The sequence below is a fragment of the Brienomyrus brachyistius genome, chromosome 12, assembly GCF_023856365.1.
Source record: "Brienomyrus brachyistius isolate T26 chromosome 12, BBRACH_0.4, whole genome shotgun sequence".
NCBI classification, from domain to species: domain Eukaryota; kingdom Metazoa; phylum Chordata; class Actinopteri; order Osteoglossiformes; family Mormyridae; genus Brienomyrus; species Brienomyrus brachyistius.
In genome coordinates, this window is record NC_064544.1 from 7,424,695 (window position 1) to 7,441,472 (window position 16,778).

Genomic DNA, 16,778 nt, shown 5'->3' on the forward strand with positions numbered 1-16,778 from the left:
ATCCACAGGAAACTCAAAGATGCTACCTAGGAAATGAGTAGGGTCGACGTGCACTGCTCAGGTTAAAATAGCTGGGGTGGACTGTAGTTGTCTTTTAGACAACGGATCTCAGGTGACCACCGTTTACCTTTTATCTGAATTGTCTCACTGTTCAGCCCATACAGCCTTTACACCACTTACTGGAAGTCAGTGGAGCACATGGTCAGCCTGTCCCCTATAAGGGACACATGGAAGCTCCTATAATTTTTCTAAAGGAAATAATCTGGGTAGAGATGGAAGGAGTCACATTAGCACCCAAGCTGGAGCCTAGCAAAAAGTCCTGCGTTTTGATAAGTACAAATACTCTCGATTCTCTTTATGATGGATATTGCAATTCAGAGAAGCTTGAACTCCACTCTCTGTGTTGTATATCCAGAGCTGTCTTGAAGACTCCTAAATTGCGAGATAAGCAAATCACAAACGGTTCCCTTGGATCAGAAAAAAGAAAAGAACCAATTGTACCTGCAGCAAGGCAGAGAACTACTGTCAGTGGAGAAGCAAACATAAATCATATCAGCTCAGAAAAATGTATCCATTATTGCTGAGATGTCTCCTGTTATGGGAATGTGCTGAGGAATGTGCTGCAAATTCCATAACTTCACCTAACAGGCCTGATCCGGTTCAGAGACCTCAGCTTTGATTTTGGGGAATTGCCATTATCACAAGAATAGAAAGATAGGATTACAAAGATGCTGAACAGTAAAAGAGGTGTTTGTACACCATAGGATTACAAAGATGCTGAACAGTATGAGAGGTGTTTGCACACCATAGGATTACAAAGATGCTGAACAGTATAAGAGGTGTTTGCACACCATAGGATTACAAAGATGCTGAACAGTATGACAGGTGTTTGCACACCATAGGATTACAAAGATGCTGAACAGTATGAGAGGTGTTTGCACACCATAGGATTACAAAGATGCTGAACAGTATGCGAGAGGCGTTTGCACACCATAGGGTTACAAAGATGCTGAACAGTATGCTAGAAGTGTTTGCACACCATGACCTTGACTTTGGCTGCACGTCAAAAGTGAAGTATCACATTAAACTCTGATGAAACTCCCTTCAAACAAAGGACTTGACCTATTCACCCAAAGTACAGCTGCTGTCCATCACCACCTGCAGGGGTTAACGGATGCTGGAATAATCAGGGAGTCAGAATCTCCTTTTGCATCTCCAATTGTTGTTGTCCATAACAAGAATGGAGATGTCAGATTGTGTATAGACTACCATTAAAGATTCTTATGCCTAACCCAATCTTGAAGAGTCCTTTTCAGCCTTAACTGGTTCTCGGTACTAGACATGGAATCTGGATATTATCAGTTATAAATGGAGGAATCTGACAGACATTAGACTGCATTTGTATGCCCACTTGGCTTTTGGGAATTCAGCCGAATGCCACAAGATACTACAAATGCTCCAGTACAGCACAGGTCGTGAACCTGACAGAAAACGCCTTTCACTGTAATCTTGCATGAGTACAACTGCAGGTAACAAATAAAAACTTTGACTTCAACTTTGAGTAATACCAGCACTAAAATGACTTTACAAACATCACCTGCTTCATTAAGGCACAACAGCGCCGCTTGTGACAGCCGAAAAAAATTCAGGCTGTTACAGACATCGATGGTGCGACACAGCTGCAGTCAAATCCATTGTTACATCCTCCATCTCTGTCTGGTTTGGCTCCACATCATTGCTCTAAGTGGAGACTACAGAGAAGTGTGTGATGTGCCAAGAAGATCACTAGCTGTCAGGCCCTCCCTCCTTGAAGTGCTGGGGAACAGCACTAAGAAAACAGCACCTGAGCCCTGACACCCCGACCCCCCCCCCCCTCCCCCTCCAGTGAAAGCTGAGAGCCAGATCGCTGAGCACAAAGAAGACACATCATCTGAACAGCTTCTTTCTCCAGACCATTGGCTCCTAGACAATGTCCCGTGACACTGACCCATCCCACACTCACCCACTGTACGTTACACCTTTAAGCTTATTTGCATACCCCCAAACTGTCTGTGTCCTCCATCTTGTCATCTCACCCTTATCCATATTCCTGCATGTTTGGTTATCAATAGCACATCTTGTCGTTCGATGTCTCTTGCTGTGTTTTCATTCTACTTGTTGTTTTGTGTATCCACATATTTGTGCATTGTTTTGTCTTGACAGTATGTTTAAATTGTAACGCTTTACATTAAATGCACCTTCATAATACCTTTATAATGTATTTGTAGAAAATTCATAAGCAGCATGTAAGTATACCGTAACATCCTAATATACCGTAACATCCTAATATACCTTAACAGCTTTAATATGTACTAACAAACACTATATGATAATAACAAACATTATAATTGTATAATCATATAATGTGCCTTACTAATGTACATTAGAGCTGTTAAGGTATATTAGGATGTTACTGTATACTTGCACGCTGCTTATGAATGTTCTATGAATACTTTACAAAGATGCAGTTAATGTAAAGCGTTACCGTTTAAATCGTAAACCTGTGCCAAAACAAATTCCTTGACTTTTTTGAACATGGAGAATAACGCTTCATACGCTTCATCATCACAACAAAACTCACAATCGTTCTACCGGTTTGACATAAAATAATTATAAATGGTCATAAATACCTTGCATCTTTTTCTTATCAAAAAGCATGAATTGTGGTCATAATACATTTATAACAGTTCATTATCTACTTCCAGTGACTGATTCACAGTATAAAGACGTGGAGTATAAAGTGAGTTATGCTGTCTGTGAGCTGATGAACATCATGGTTAATATTCTGTCTGCGGTTGTGAAAAGCAGGTGTGAGGCTTAGCCGCGCTGTAAAGCTGCCTGCTCCGCTGATCTCCTGCGTTTCCCTTTGATCGGAAGCCCTTTCACAAATGCTAATGAAATGGGTGCCTGGAACTCAGAGACGCCCCTTTGTCTCGTGTCCCTTACATACGCATTTCATTAGCATGAGCTCTTTATTGGGGTCACCATCGCCTGCTTCAACAGATGAGGAACATGCAAAACCTCCCTCCCTTTTCGGGCAGATATTGTAAAAGGTCCTGTTGAAATATTCTGTTTGGAGTTACATCTTTGTGCAAAATAATAACAATATGTCAGTGGTGTTTCAAATTATAGGTGATGATCATTCCCTGTTCTGCTGATGCCTCAGCCATCCCTCACCTTGCAGGTAACTGACTGCATATTCGACAACATGCCTGGTGAAGGTCTGGCTCACTTATGACCAGAAAAGACAGTACATTTCTTCATTTTTCTTTAAATCCATGAAGCCCCAAAGTGCGTCTGAGTTTCCCCCTTTGGCCAGAAGGAGTCGTTTGAAGAGGTGTGTTCAAACTCACACTTTATTTTAGACTAAAGGCATGTATGTATACTGTATGTTTCTAAAGGATGATAGACAAAATTTAAAAATGAACTTCACAACCAATTGGAACTAAGAAAAGCGTTTAACTATGCAGACCCACGGAGAGTTAGAGGCTGAAGTCACTGTTAGCTGAAGATCGCAGGCTCTTCTACATCAATAAAGAGGCTATGATGTAAGCAAGCGGGCACTGGGTCACACGCTGTCTATCAGAAGGTCGTTGTTCAGGAGGAGTGGGGCGGAGGTGCACTGCTCCTCACTCTCTGGGGCAGTGGGGCGCTCGCTGTTCCCATCTTGGTCACCAGCCCCCCCCTGCTTCCCCTCCAGCCAGTAGGTGACCATGTCACCCTTCCCCTGTGGAGAGAGAAGGAAAGCAAAATGGCAGCATATAGGTGCGTGGTGTCTGGAACATATCTGGATGGTCTGGGATGGAGCCCAATACGATGTGCTTGCATGTGGCTCAAAATGTTTAGCAGTGTCCCTGAATGGCAATGAATTTGTATGTTGGCAAGTCTCGACCCACAGGGACTGCACTGACCTTGACCTGTAAGAGCCCACGACAGATCAACACATATCCGCCGATCTCCTCCAGCAGGCAGAAGGTGCTGGAGCTGCACTGAATCTTCAGAGCTGCAGGAGACACCATTGCTGACCTTTGAAAATGGGCACTACCTTCTGCATACCAATGTTGCACAAAACTCTGCAGACTTACCAGCGACTGGTCCTTGTCTGTTTTCTTAGTGTTGTTTATATTCACTTACTAATGTACCTGCATTCTCAAACTTGTATACCTCTGTGGTAAGAGGCTACCAAATAAATAGACATTAATGTAAATGTAGCACTTGGAAAATTGGAAAGATGTTTCATTTTTAGTTCAAGCTAATCAGGTTGTAGCAATGGCGCTAAGCACAAATGTAGCATAGCGACCTTTGGGTGATGCCACCTGATGGCTGTGGTACCTTCGCTGGTCGACTCCATCCTTGACGCTGTATTCACCGTGTCCCCAAACAGGCAGTACCGTGGCATCTTGGTCCCCACAACGCCGGCCACGACAGGACCTGGGAATGAGCTGATAGTGACTGGCACCCAAACTGAATGCAACTGCACTCCATAGTCCCTCCCCGAACGTATGCCTACTCGCCATAGTCCCTACCCGAACGTATGCCTACTCGCCATAGTCCCTACCCGACCGTATGCCTACTCGCCATAGTCCCTACACGAACGTATGCCTACTCGCCATAGTCCCTACCCGAACGTATGCCTACTCGCCATAGTCCCTACCCGACCGTATGCCTACTCGCCATAGTCCCTACACGAACGTATGCCTACTCGCCATAGTCCCTACCCGACCGTATGCCTACTCGCCATAGTCCCTACCCGAACGTATGCCTACTCGCCATAGTCCCTACCCGACCGTATGCCTACTCGCCATAGTCCCTACACAAACGTATGCCTACTCGCCATAGTCCCTACCTGAACGTATGCCTACTCGCCATAGTCCCTACCCGACCGTATGCCTACTCGCCATAGTCCCTACACGAACGTATGCCTACTCGCCATAGTCCCTACCCGACCGTATGCCTACTCGCCATAGTCCCTACACGAACGTATGCCTACTCGCCATAGTCCCTACACGACCGTATGCCTACTCGCCATAGTCCCTACACGAACGTATGCCTACTCGCCATAGTCCCTACCCGACCGTATGCCTACTCGCCATAGTCCCTACACGAACGTATGCCTACTCGCCATAGTCCCTACACGAACGTATGCCTACTCGCCATAGTCCCTACCCGAACGCATGCCAGCACGCCATAGCCCCTACCCAAATGTATGCCACCATGTTGTGGCCCCTACCTGAATGGATGCCAGCGCGTATCTGCAGCAGTGTGTTGGGCTTGTGGGGGATCCTGAATGTCTTACAAACAGCCACCAGGTCTAGGGCCATGCTGGCAATTTCAGAGGCGTGCAGGATACGGTTCACCTTCGGCACACCTGAGACAACCATGTCTGCAACACAGAGACACCTGGCATCTAACAAGCATGGAGATCCCTCCAAAGCAGGGGAGGTTAAGGCGTGTTAAGGCTACTGGACAAGGTCCAATTACTGGAAGGAACACAGGAAGAAACATACAGAGAAGGAAATCAGCACTTACATGCATCTCCAATAGTCTCTACTTTGTAAACATCATAATTGTCAATGATGTCATCAAAGGTTGTGTATAGTTTGTTGAGGAAGTCAACGACCTGATAGGGTGTACTGGTACTGGAGAGCTGAGTGAAGCCAACGATGTCGCTATGAAACAGGGGATGCAGAGCCAGCCTCAGAAAACACCAAAGAGCAACACTTCAGCTTGTAGTCAGTAGTCAGGGGAAAGGGCTTCATCTTGGATTTACCTGAAAAATACTGTAGCGCTGACATAGCTCTGAGCCTGGGAGGGCTTCCCCTGCCTCAGGTCGTCCGCCACCTGTTTCGGCAGCATGCCTAAAAGGGGCAGCAGAGAGACTGAGGGTCACAGCTGCCATCCAAACACATAGTGCCATCCAGTATGAGGACGGAGCTTCTGGATCTTTTATTTATGCCTCAATTCTGAGAGATGCTGCCCAATGAGACCGACTGAGACAAAAACGTACCATTAACAGTGAATTAGCAGGAACATCTCGAGACGGACAGATATGACATACTGTATAAAAGCCGATCTGTTTTCTGTTTCTCGTGCATCAGGTCCTGGGTTCTCTCTGCTACCAGAACTTCCAGGTGCTTACTGTACTTCTCCATCTAGAGGAGACACACAGGTTTGTCTGTCAGGATTTCTGTCTGCAGCGTTGCTGATTACAAGGTGTAACGGCGATCACAGCATGTGTCCTTACCAGGTTCATCATCATATCCACTGGGCTAACCTTGCTGGGATTGATTCTGTGTACAAACTTCTTTATTTGCTCGAAGGTGGGCCTGTGAGTTGGGTTGTGACTCCGGCACCTGCGGATAAGCTACAGCATAACCACACCTTGGTTAGCTGCTGGGTACAGGGGGCATCCGTTATGGCCCAGGTGGAGGCAGTATCAAAAGAGGTAACACACAGTTACCTCATTAAAGAAACTTAACTGATGAACAACTAAAACATGCTCAAAGATCATAACTAATGGCAAACTTTCAGTAGGAATGATTCAGTAGGATCAGTAGTATGTGGTGCTTGTTTGGGTGAGTGAGGAATAAGGTACCCTGCAATGTAAAAACCAGTGCCTCAAAGAAACCAACACTGAGAAGTACACCTGTCCCCCCCTGCTTCAGGACTAAGTGAGATTTGACCTATGTGAGGCAGATTTCAGAAATCAAGCTGGGAGACACCAAGCTAAAGAAAGACCACAAGAAAAAACAGACGAGGGGCCACTGAATGTTCCGTTATGCCAACTGGTGCCCCTACCTCGACGTACTCAGAGGGACATGGACAGGTGTTCTCTGCCTTTCCCGATATGAGCTCCGGGAGGGGAGGGCACCAGGCGTACCCCAGTGAGCCGTCCTCTACCTGTGACACATGCAGGCATTACAACACAGCTACCATATACAGGAACACCACACACAATGCTTTTATGTGACACACACACATTACACCACAACTACCATATACAGGAATGTGATACATATGCATTACACAACAGCTACCGTATACAGGAACATGATACAAATGCATTACACAACAGCTGCCATATACAGGAACATAATACACATGCATTACACCACAGCTACCATATACAGGTACACCATACATATGCATTACACAACAGTTACCGTATACAGGAATATGATACATATGCATTACACAACAGCTACCGTATACAGGACCGTGATACACATGCATTACACAACAGCTACCATATACAGAAAAGCAACACAAAGGCTCAGAATTATATTAGCCAAAATCAATCTCAATGCACCTATTAAGCATTGATTATCACTTTAAAAAAACATTTTCTTTCTGTATATGCAGTACTTCTTTACAGAATAAACTATTCTACAGTAGAATCGGTGCCAAGCGCTATTATTAAATGAATTGTTCAGCATCAGACACCTGCCTGATAATTCTGGAAGACCTTTTACGAATGTTTGGTGGGGAACTTCCTTAGTTTCAAGATAATGCTACACATACACACCACAAACGGAATGTAGGTATGAAACAAACACCAGTTTGTCACTCGAAATGTCACATGAAACTTACAGGAACCGGATCGTTTCTGGTGGCAATTTCCAGCAAAATAATCGAGTAACTGCAAGAAGACAGTGATGTCATTAAAACAAGAAGTAAACACTGCCACTTGTCCGAATAGCAGCCTGATGGGACGCTTTGAAGGGTGAGGGGTTTAAATCCCATTTTCAGATGTATATGGAGTCTGCGTGTACTCCCTGTGTCTGGGTGAGTGTCTTCTGGGTACCGCATTTAACTCAGACAGTCCAAAAGTTTTTAAATTGCATATAGTGTGTGTGTGTGTGTATGGATTATGTTGCGCATGAACAATGTGACAAAACCTATTTTGACATTGTGGGGGCCATTTTTCAGGTCCCCACAAAGAATGGAATCATATGGTTTAGGTTAGGGCTGAGTAGGGGTTGGATTACCTGGGTAGGCACGTTTATTCCGAGCATGGTTGGATTAGCACTCTAATGTGGGTCTGTACTCGCTGCACGTTTATTCCGAGCATGCTTGGATTAACACCGTAATATGATTCTGTACTCGCTGCACGTTTATTCCGAGCATGGTTGGATTAGCACTCTAATGTGGTTCTGTACTCGCTGCACGTTTATTCTGAGCATGGTTGGATTAACACCGTAATGTGGTTCTGTACTCGCTGCACGTTTATTCCGAGCATGGTTGGATTAGCACTCTAATGTGGTTCTGTACTCGCTGCACGTTTATTCCGAGCATGGTTGGATTAGCACTCTAATGTGGTTCTGTACTCGCTGCACGTTTATTCCGAGTACGCAGTTGTTCCATGCTGCTACCTGAACACATCTCCTGCCAGCGTGGGATCCATACTGGAGGTCTGGGCTTCGGGTGGCAGGTATAGCTGGCACTGCCGCTGCTGGTAGGTGCTGCAGGTCACCTCGGAGTCCTCCCTTCTGTACGTCACCAGGCAGTAATCTAGAGAGACAGAAGCACTGAGCTCCATATAAAATCTACTAGTAACTAGATATTCCCGCTCTAGGAAGAGTATGGAGCCATTCCATCCTATCCTGGGCAGGATGCCAGTCCATCACAGGCACACTGCGGACAATATAGAGTGTTTTTGAAGGGAGGGGGCAGAGGACACAGAGGAACCCGATACAGACACGGGGAGAACATGTAAACTGCACACACACACAGCTGGAGGTGGGATTCACACCCCAACGCTGCAGGTGTGAAGATGATTGTTTCAGGAATTTATGCACCTTATCATTAAAACACCAAACCTTCCCTGATACTCTACCTGTAATCTTACAGACCCCATGCTCTACCTGTAGTCTTACAGACCCCATGCTCTACCTGTAATCTTACAGACTCAATACTCTACCTGTAATCTTACAGACCTCATGCTCTACCTGTAATCTTACAGACCCCATACCCTACCTGTAGTCTTACAGACCCCATGCTCACCTGTAATCTTACAGACCTCATGCTCTACCTGTAATCTTACAGACCTCATGCTCTACCTGTAATCTTACACATCCCATACGCTACCTGTAATCTTACAGACCCCATGCTCTACCTGTAATCTTACAGACCCCATGGTCTACCTGTAATCTTACAAACTCAATACTCTACCTGTAATCTTACAGACCCCATGCTCACCTGTAATCTTACAGACCTCATGCTCTACCTGTAATCTTACAGACCTCATGCTCTACCTGTAATCTTACACATCCCATACGCTACCTGTAATCTTACAGACCCCATGCTCTACCTGTAATCTTACAGACCCCATGCTCTACCTGTAATCTTACAGACCCCATGCTCTACCTGTAATCTTACAGACCTCATGCTGTACCTGTAATCTTACAGACCCCATGCTCTACCTGTAATCTTACAGACCCCATGCTCTACCTGTAATCTTACAGACCCAGCGGTCATCAATCACACTATTGGTCGACTTCAATCTTCCATGGCATATGCGGTGCTGGTGCAGATACGCCATGGCCCGGGCAATGTCCATGGCGAAGGAGAACCTGCGAACCAGTGGAAACACCTTCATTTCAGATGACTGCGCCTGCAAACATATTCTTAAGCTGGAAACCGATCTTCCAAAGCTCCCACCTGAAGCCCCAGTTGAGGGGGATCTCCTCATTAAGGAGGACGTCGTTCAAACTGCCCTTAGGACAGTACTCTGTTATAATGGCAACATTGGGCACCTCCACACAGCCACCAAAAAACTTGCAAAGGTTGGGATGGTCCAGCTCTCTGGGCGTTCGAAACAAGAAGAGGGAGTTCACAGTTAACATCACTGCAGGTGGTCAAAGCGAAACAGCCAATGGCTGAGGTGCTGCGGTCTGCAGGTGGTCAAAGTGAAACAGCCAATGGCTGAGGTGCTGCGGTCTGCAGGTGGTCAAAGCGAAACAGCCAATGGCTGAGGTGCTGCGGTCTGCTGTTTATTCACAGTGTCACTCACCTCACTTGCTTGACTTCCCGACGAATCGTTCTTGTGAGGGAAAAGGACTTTGTTTTGATTTTCTTGATGGCAACTGTTCGTCCATCACTAGACAACATGTTAAATTAATTAAAAATTTATAAATTGTTAAATGAATGGCCAAATTGATGCCGACATACATATAGCACTCAGATCACAAACAGACAGAACATATTGGTGTTTAACCCCAGGAAGGTAAATGTGTTAATACTGCATGAGGGTGGGAGTCACTCACTAGATGCCAGTATGGGTGAAAAGCTGCTTGCGGGAGGTGGCGTACACTCCGGTGCAGGAGCTGAGGGCTGTCATGCAGCTGGCATTGGAGTCACTGTTGCCGTTGGGGACGCTTATGATGCTGCCCATAACAGTTCGGGCCGTCGGATCTGAAAAGATAAAGGTTCAGGGTGTGAAGGTGCTGAACACAGCAGCTCTGGAAGGAGGCCCAGGGTCTGAGCATCCGAAGGTCTCCTGGTACGGCGACATTCCCCAATGTCTGTGATGCTGGGATATAAATAACAGTGTAGGTGTAATTAAGAAGAGCAGCACTTAACGAGGGCTCCTGTAAACAAAGCCACAGGGGCTCTCGTTTCATCAGGAAGCTTCACTCCGCACTCATTCATCTGATCAGCTGGCAGACGGATAATTACCGGGGGGGGGGCTGATCCACAGTCTCCATGGTCTCAAGCAGGAGCTCTTTGAAAAGTGCACCACAACCTCCGTATTTAATTTATTTCATTACTGATTGATCAGCTGAGGTTTCACATCGAGGCAGGCAGTCCTCATCGTCAGTTATACACAGAAGGTGTATTTATCTTAAATCTGCCAGTGACCAAAATCTCACTCATCACCTCATCACAGTGAAAAGTCAGTAAAGTACCTTGTGAGCAAAAGCTTGATAGTACAGTACTTGCACAGTACCTTGCTTTATCTGGCTGTAATCAATGATCCAACTTTCATCCCAAAACATCTTCTGCTTCTGGTACTGAAACCACTGTTAAAAAAGAAGGAAACCCAATGTTACTCACTGGATCATAGGCTTCACTGATCTGTTATTCACTGGATCAGGGGTTCTCTGATCTGTTACTCAGTGAACCATGGGCCCCATTGCTGTGTTACTCACTGGAGCATGGGAGTCTCTGCTATGTTACTTACTGAACCATGGACTCCTCTGCTGTGTCACACACTGGACCCTGGGCTCCTCTCTCCTCTGATAATTATCTTAATGCAATATCCACATTTGGGTTTCTTACCAGTCCAGTTAGCAGGAAGCTGATGAAAACCAACGTCACTGGGAGGCCAATGGCCACTTTGATGGCAGCCGTCATGGGACATTCTCCGCAGTCAGCAGGACAAGTGGAGCACATCTCGTCTTCATCACAGAGTCCATCTCCACACACTGGCAGGGACAACACCCTCTTTATTTCCCCGCAGGAGAACATGAACTGTACTTGCACTGCTGTGATCTAATCCCTTCTGTGGTTCAGACTCCACATTCTAGCACAGCTTCCTCCCTTTTCCTGCTTATCTGATCACCAGATGCCTGTGATGACAAACTGAAGAGCTGCTCAGTGCTGCTGCACTCAGAGACATTCTGCATGTTCTGGTACCTATGGCTGGAAGAACCATGCTCTTTGCTTCCAATGCAGCCTGCATCTTTCCCACCCGGATGTGAGCGATAAGCGAGTTGACTCCCACATGGAAAAGGACCACCTACAGGAGGAGAGTGTGACAAGCATGGGTTATGGGTCTCCCTGTATAACAGGAGGATGCTCCGCACGCTCTGCCCACCTTGGCGGTCCAATTGGTCTGGGTCATTTTGCCAGCAGTAGAAATGGTGTGAGTGAAGATCCGGCCGTCGTCTGGGATCCAGGGGCCGCAGATCCTCTCCTCCACCTAGTTCAGGAGCAAAGAAGAGGAACAGAACAAACTGGAGTGTTTGGGGTCAAGCACCCGTGGCTCCTTGTTCTCAAAAGCTTCTTGAGATGCATCAGGAAGGACAGAGCGCTTACCATATAGCTCATGGGACAGGAGTGGATGTTGGCATGGTGGATGCAGCAGTTCTCTCCATTTGCATCTTTCCAGTTGGATGGACACTCTTGCTCCTCACAGAAACGCTGTGCAGAGGCAGCATCGCGTATGGAGCTAAGCAGACACAGCAGACAGACTGCAGTGTCAAAGTCGTTTTACTTCAGAAATGGCACCTGTTCTTACACTGAATTTGCATGATATGATTGAGCAGGATTATGTGCATGAATAAGGTCGGCTCTGACAGACCGGTATGCCTGTAGTTCACGCAGTACCTCTTAGTGAAGATCATGTTGTCTATGGCCCACTGATAGAATTCCACAGATGCTGTCACTGAGTATATGACGTTGAACTCCAGGCCACTGATCACCTTTTCTGGAGGTCTGCTCACCCAAGCCATCTCCAGACCTGACAAAGAGCAAGCATGCAGTTCAAAAGACAGCCCAGTGTGTCACTGAGGACGCGGGACAGCAGCACACATGTGCACCTGGAAGCGAAACCAAAAACACTTACAAATAAAAAACACATTAAGTAGAAAAATCTATAAACACATCCCTCACCCAACTGAGTATCCAGCGCAGTGACGCGAGGTAGAAAAAAAACACGAAAGAATAATTTTGTTTAGGAATCGTTTGTGTATAATTACGAATAATAAGTATGTCGTATGTTCTGCGTTGCCACAATGACACAAATTCCTCGTAGATCTTGAACTTCGCAAATAAAACGTTGTGATTCTAACATCAATTGCAATGAATATTCGAACCGTCAGAAACCTCGCATGACAGAAACCGCCTAGTGGACATCGGGAACGTGCACGTGAAACATGGAGAAAAAAACATAAAAACGTTAAATTCGGCTGACTGGGAAGTTATGTGATCTACAGCTTCCCCCCTCAAGTAAAGTGTTACCGTATTATCTATTCAATGTAAACATAAAACATTGTATTAGAATAGAGTTTACATATACGTGTGTGTATGTGTGTGCGTGTGTGTGTGTGTGTGTGTAAAACGTTAAAAGTATAACACAGAAAAGTGTCATATACTACATATGGCGAATATTTGACAATTATTTAAAAAATAAGCCTGCATTTGTATGTCAATCGGACCGTAATAATAGTCTAAATTTCATTTTATAATATAAATGCTAAAAATAATATAAACACACTTGTGATTAACTCGATCCAGTCGAAGAGCACAATCTCAGAAATGAAAAACGTAAACTTGCCTCCACACTCCATCATATTCTGCTCGTCCGGTTTCTCAATAGGCCAGCAGTCGTATTCGCTGTTATCCAAATCGTGCCAGGTGGTCACCGTGCTCATAAAAACCATCTGATGAATAGAAATAAATCGGCAACAGTGATCAACAACATGTAAAACAGGAATTCGGTGGGATTAAGTTTTTTACAATAATGCTTTTATTCAGGTGTCATTTTAAAAACCATGTTAATGGAAAGTATTAAGAATAGTCACCATCAGCGCGAATCCACAAACGTTATTCATGATAAACGTTTAGAAGGAGCCCCACAGTCCGGCCGGTCCGGAGCGACTCTGCGGGCTGTGTGGATCCAGGCTGGGCGTCGAGACTGGGGGCGGCGAGGACGGGGCCACGTGTCACTTCAAAGGTGGACGTGTGTGTGTGGAGCGGGGTGACCCAATATTATAAATCTGTGAATGCAATCAAAAAACTAAAAATGCCATTAGTCTTGTATTTTGTTTGGTTACTTACCTTGGGTTAGATCCGGGTTAGGGTTAAGGTCCTTATGTTGCTATTAGAGTGTTCCCGATAGAAATTAAGGGACGCTCCGCACAAGAGAAGACTACAGGTCTGTGTGTGTGTCTGTGTGTGTGTGCTGGGTCGTTTACAAGCGTTTCTGTCACCTGAGCACCATCGCTCAAAGGCAAAGGCTTATTTAGTGTCTTTAGTTAATCCAGTAACTGTTTTTTATGACACTGAATGTCTTGTTCTTCCTCAGCTCTGGTGTTGGTTATATATTACCCATATTACACTGCAATTCCTCTTTATCCTTTTTCCTCTTTAATATAATTATATAAGTTTCACACATTAAAGTTCCCGCGTTCAGGTCGCATAGCCTCCTTTTTCATGCACACAAACCCTGTCCAGCCCCTATAGTGTCATGCTTTATCATACTCCCATTTGTGTACATGTGTCAGCGTCCTGCTCCTTTTAGGTTGCGCTGAGTAAAATTAGGGCTCTGAATCTCAGCTATGATCGATAAACAACAGGACCGAGAAAACAGCGCAAGGAGTGTGAAGAGACCCGGTGCCAGTAGGACTGGGATAAATGTAGGGCTTATACTGTGACGCCTCGGGACTGGGCCGCTTAGCTGTTGTGCCGATCATAAACAAAATAATTTGGCAATTTAAAATTTGAGCCTGTCGGAAACAAAGTAATTTTACACTTGTAAAATTCTACAACACGTTTGAGAATATTAACCAGGGAGTCTAAGACCCCGATTGCTGTGCATATAGAGAAACGCGCAAATACGCAGTACACGCTTCCGTGCGATCGCACGTCACTTAGAGCTGAGGTGCTACAACTACATGCCACTGTATGTACCAGTAAACGGGGTAATTAATGTGTATTTTTGCTTTATTTAGCACGCGCCATAACCGTGTCATGCTTACCGTGTAATGTGCGTGTTTTGTTAGAGTGCAACCGTGAATCGTCTCTCGCATTACCTGTTCGCTTCCATGCCTGTGCTGCTCGTAGTTCAACCAATGTTGGGAATAAGCAAAAAGAACACATTTTACTTCTAAAAGAACTGTCGTCTAATTTGTATAATTGTCTCATTCGCCACAATATCGTAACGGACCGGCCCTGCGCCCCTAGCCCATTGTCGCAATTGCAAAATTGCAGTTTAAGATGTGGTTAAAACACGATTTTATATTACTTAAATGTGTTATGAAATGTTTTGAAACCAATAACTACACATTTAAACATCCCTGTCCAGATCCTTGCTAATTAATAATTTCAGTGATTCTCTCATTAACTCAGGTGAGAATGTTGATGAGGACAAGGCTGTCATGCTGATTAGAATTAGAATAGAATAGAATAGAATAGAATAGAATAGAATAGAATAGAATAGAATAGCAGACTGGATGCTTTAAAAGGAGGCTGGTGCCTGAAACCATTCTTCTTCCTCTGTTAACCATGCCTACCTACAAGGAAACACATGCAGTCATCATTGCTCTGCACAAAAAGGGCTTCATGGGCAAGGATATTGCTACTAGTAATTTACATTTAAGATTTATATTTAGAATTTATATTTACGATTTATATGTAACATTTATATTTACATGTACATTTAAGTTTTACATGTAACATTTGGATATGTTAACATTTAAGATTTATATTTAACATTTATATTTACATAGCACTGTTGTCTCACACCTCTGGGACCCGGGTTCGAGTCTCCGCCTGGGTCACATGTGTGTGGAGTTTGCATGTTCTCCCCATGTCGTCGTGGGGTTTCCTCCGGGTACTCCGGTTTCCCCCCACAGTCCAAAAACAGGCTGAGGCTAATTGGAGTTACTAAATTGCCCGTATGTGTGCATATGTGAGTGACTGGTGTGTGAGTGCGCCCTGCGATGGGCTGGCCCCTAATTAGTGCCCTGGTCATGAAAATCCGTAATTTCACGAGGGATTTCACATTTTCACTGAGAAATTACGAAATATCCATCTCGGTCAAATGTTCAGGTGAATTTTGTCGTATTTCCTTACTTTTTCCTCTTGGGGTCCCTGTTCCCCACAATTCACAAATTAAACTTTCATATCTGTAACAATGCATCTGACATGTAATTTACGTAATATACTTATCAAATTACATGACCCTTATTAGACTTTGTGTGTGTTCCAAAGTAAAGTCAATATCCATAAAATGGCTATTCCATTACACTCATAAAACTCCAATATACAATCTTCTATATGAACTGTGGCAACTTTGGTGAGAAACCTACTTTTTCATGCACCCCTATGTAGTAAGTATGTCACGTTTACTGAGACACCTACTTTGGACCACTTAGGAAATTTTTGATAAGTCTTCATATTACCATCAAGGTACTGTGTAACACTCACAAACCTCCAATATGCAGTCTTATGTATGAATTATGGCAATTTTGCTGAGAAACCTACTTTGCACTTCATAAGTCAACAGATCCATCATATACATGTGTAAATAGCGATCTGCAATATACATATTGAGAATGAGGCATTTCCTTAGTCAGCACATCCGTCATATCCATGTGTAAAAAAGGATCCACGATCTACATGTTGAAAATGTGGCTCTCGCCAGGTCAGTCAGCATATCCGTCATATCCATGTGTAAATAAGGATCCACGATCTACATGTTGAAAATTTGGCACTCACCGGTTCGGTCAGCATATCCGTCATATCCATGTGTAAATAAGGATCCATGATTTACATGTTGAAAATGTGGCTCTCGCCGGGTCAGTCAGCATATCCGTCATATCCATGTGTATATAAGGATCCACGATCTACATGTTGAAAATGTGGCTCTTCCTAAGTTAGTCAGCATATCCGTCATATCCATGTGTAAATGAGGATCCATGATTTACATGTTGAAAATGTGGCACTCGCCAGGTCGGTCAGCACATCCGTCATATCCATGTGTAAATAAGGATCCATGATTTACATGTTGAAAA

At 44.7% G+C, this 16,778-nt stretch overlaps 1 protein-coding gene across 2 annotated transcripts; it reads right to left on the minus strand.

Annotated features, from left to right (window-relative positions):
• Positions 1-3,379: 3,379 nt before the first annotated feature.
• LOC125704484 (atrial natriuretic peptide receptor 1-like) lies at positions 3,380-14,502 on the minus strand. 2 transcript variants are annotated; one of them, XM_048970071.1, is made up of 24 exons: positions 13,822-14,502; positions 13,566-13,709; positions 13,319-13,424; positions 12,370-12,502; positions 12,079-12,211; positions 11,858-11,962; positions 11,677-11,779; positions 11,320-11,465; positions 10,988-11,060; positions 10,305-10,452; positions 10,052-10,138; positions 9,700-9,843; positions 9,490-9,611; positions 8,412-8,550; positions 7,630-7,678; positions 6,838-6,939; positions 6,284-6,403; positions 6,098-6,191; positions 5,810-5,897; positions 5,569-5,708; positions 5,270-5,422; positions 4,372-4,470; positions 3,951-4,042; positions 3,380-3,766 (listed from the first exon to the last, which is right to left on the minus strand). In XM_048970071.1, exons 2-24 carry the CDS (start codon positions 13,593-13,595, stop codon positions 3,608-3,610), a joined length of 2,565 nt encoding a protein of 854 aa, XP_048826028.1. In that variant the 5' UTR covers positions 13,596-13,709; positions 13,822-14,502; the 3' UTR covers positions 3,380-3,607. The 2 variants fall into 2 exon arrangements, with proteins under 2 accessions (XP_048826028.1, XP_048826029.1); XM_048970072.1 differs by lacking the exon at positions 13,822-14,502 and having other exon boundaries at positions 13,566-13,758.
• Between the last annotated feature and the right edge of the window lie 2,276 nt (positions 14,503-16,778).